The sequence below is a fragment of the Chrysemys picta genome, unplaced genomic scaffold, assembly GCF_011386835.1.
Source record: "Chrysemys picta bellii isolate R12L10 unplaced genomic scaffold, ASM1138683v2 scaf5118, whole genome shotgun sequence".
NCBI lineage: Eukaryota > Metazoa > Chordata > Testudines > Emydidae > Chrysemys > Chrysemys picta.
In genome coordinates, this window is record NW_027057818.1 from 1,024 (window position 1) to 3,000 (window position 1,977).

Here is a 1,977-nt window from a genome sequence, read left to right on the forward strand (position 1 = left end):
TTTCTCATTTGATTTTTTCAATTAAGTTTAAATCTGGTTCTATCAAATTTTCACGAAAATTTAAATATTTAAAATTTTGGGTATTTTTGGTAAGAAAAGTTTCTCTTCCCATTTTCCAGACAGGTTTACAAGAGGTCAAAGCTTTTCAAATGGCAAAATTTCAATTTAAAAAATGACGGTCATCGGGAGTAATTCAACAAAACATGTATGAATTTCCCTCATTCCCCTGTTTTAACTAACACTATCTTTCATTCTCTGTTTTCTCCAATTGTGTGAAAAGATGCTCTTCTCTACTGTTTTTATAAAGGCTCCCTTCACCTCTTTGTTCCTCAGAGTGTATATTATGGGGTTCAACACTGGTCCCACAATTATGTTCATGAGGGAAATCATTTGATTACTTTCCGGGGTGAAGCTAGACTTGAGCCCCAGGTAAGAGATAAGGGCCATTCCATAGAACAAAGTCACCACCATGAGGTGGGAGGAGCAGGTGGAGAAGGCTTTATTCCTTCCCTCTACTGATGGCAGCATGAGGATGGTAGAAATAATGCAGATGTAGGACAGGATTATCATCAGGAAAGGGCTCATGATGAACAGCACCGACACAGTGAAGACCATAATCTCATTTTTGGATGTGTCCGTACATGCCATCTTCAACACTGGTGGGATGTCACAGAAGAAGTGGTGGATGCGGTTGGAGCCACAGAAGGGCAGGCTGAAGATCCAAGTGGTCTGAACTACTTCCACCGATATGCCGATGATCCATGAAGCACCCGCGAACTGTGCACACGCCTGGCCACTCATGATAGTTTTGTAGTGCAGGGGGTGACAAATGGCCATGTAACGGTCGTATGCCATGACTGCTAGGAGGCAGCATTCCGTCAGGCCCATGATGGTGATGACGTACATCTGGGCAGCACAGCCTGCAATGGTGATGGTCTTTTGCTCCACTAGGAGGTGAATCAGCAGCTGAGGAACCACACTGCTGGTGAAGCAGATTTCCAAGAAAGACAGGTTCACCAGGAAGAAATACATGGGGGTGTGGAGTGAGGGGTTTAACTTTATAAGGAGGATAACAAGGAGGTTCCCTATCAGGGTGACCAGGTAGATGACCAGAAGCACCAGAAACAGAACGATTTGCAGCTTGTTAAGGTTTGAAAACCCCACCAGGATGAATACTTCAGAGATGGTCTGGTTCTTTCCTGGGTTGCTCTCAGAATAGATCATCTGTATGGGGTGACAAAGAAAGATACTGAATCTGAGGTTCTATTTTTCCTCTTCGAACACATTTTTTTCAGTCTACATAAAAAATCAAAAAGGGATCTTTCTTTCTTTCTTTCTTTCTTTCTTTCTTTCTTTCTTTCTTTCTTTCTTTCTCCTCTGAGAATGTTATTCTTTAGCCACATTTACCAAATAAAATTTCTCAAATGAGGGCAAATTCTGATCTCATTCGGCTCTTAATCATGAGAATTGTTATATGAATGCAAGTATTCCCACTGCAGTTACAACTCACAAAAGTGAGGACTACTCACATGAATAAACTGATGCTGCTGAATCCAATTGGTTTGAAGCCCTTTGAAGAATGAGAAGCTCGATAAATGGTGAAAACAATGGGGGATTTTGGCCTTTTGTGTACTAAAAATGTTATTCTTCCCTAAATATTAGAGAACAATTGCAATCATTCCATCCTTTATCATCACAGTATCTGAAATGCATTTGTTTCTTTCAACATACAAAAGAAGAGCTAGGGCCAGTACCTTTGCTGGTGTAAATTTTAACAGCTCCATGGGTATAAAAAGAGCTATACTTATTTACACCAGTTGAAGATCTTTGTCTTATGACATTGCTATAAAGAATTTTACAAGAATGAAGATCCTAGAATGTTAGAAGGTTTTCCACAGATGTTTTACTTCAAGGTTACTTGTTGACAAGGAACTTCCTAATAATGGGCATGAAAGTGAAATGACAGAGTTGAAATAA

At 40.1% G+C, this 1,977-nt stretch overlaps 1 protein-coding gene across 1 annotated transcript; it reads right to left on the reverse strand.

The window, feature by feature from the left end:
- Positions 1 to 231: 231 nt before the first annotated feature.
- On the reverse strand, positions 232 to 1,224 carry LOC101940547 (olfactory receptor 10A4-like). The gene has a single exon (XM_005315406.4). It carries the CDS (start codon positions 1,222 to 1,224, stop codon positions 232 to 234), a length of 993 nt encoding a protein of 330 aa, XP_005315463.3.
- Between the last annotated feature and the right edge of the window lie 753 nt (positions 1,225 to 1,977).

Bases quoted from the DNA above. Each gene is read 5' to 3' on its own strand.
- LOC101940547 (XM_005315406.4), bottom strand. From the start codon at position 1,224: ATGATCTATTCTGAGAGCAACCCAGGAAAGAACCAGACCATCTCTGAA.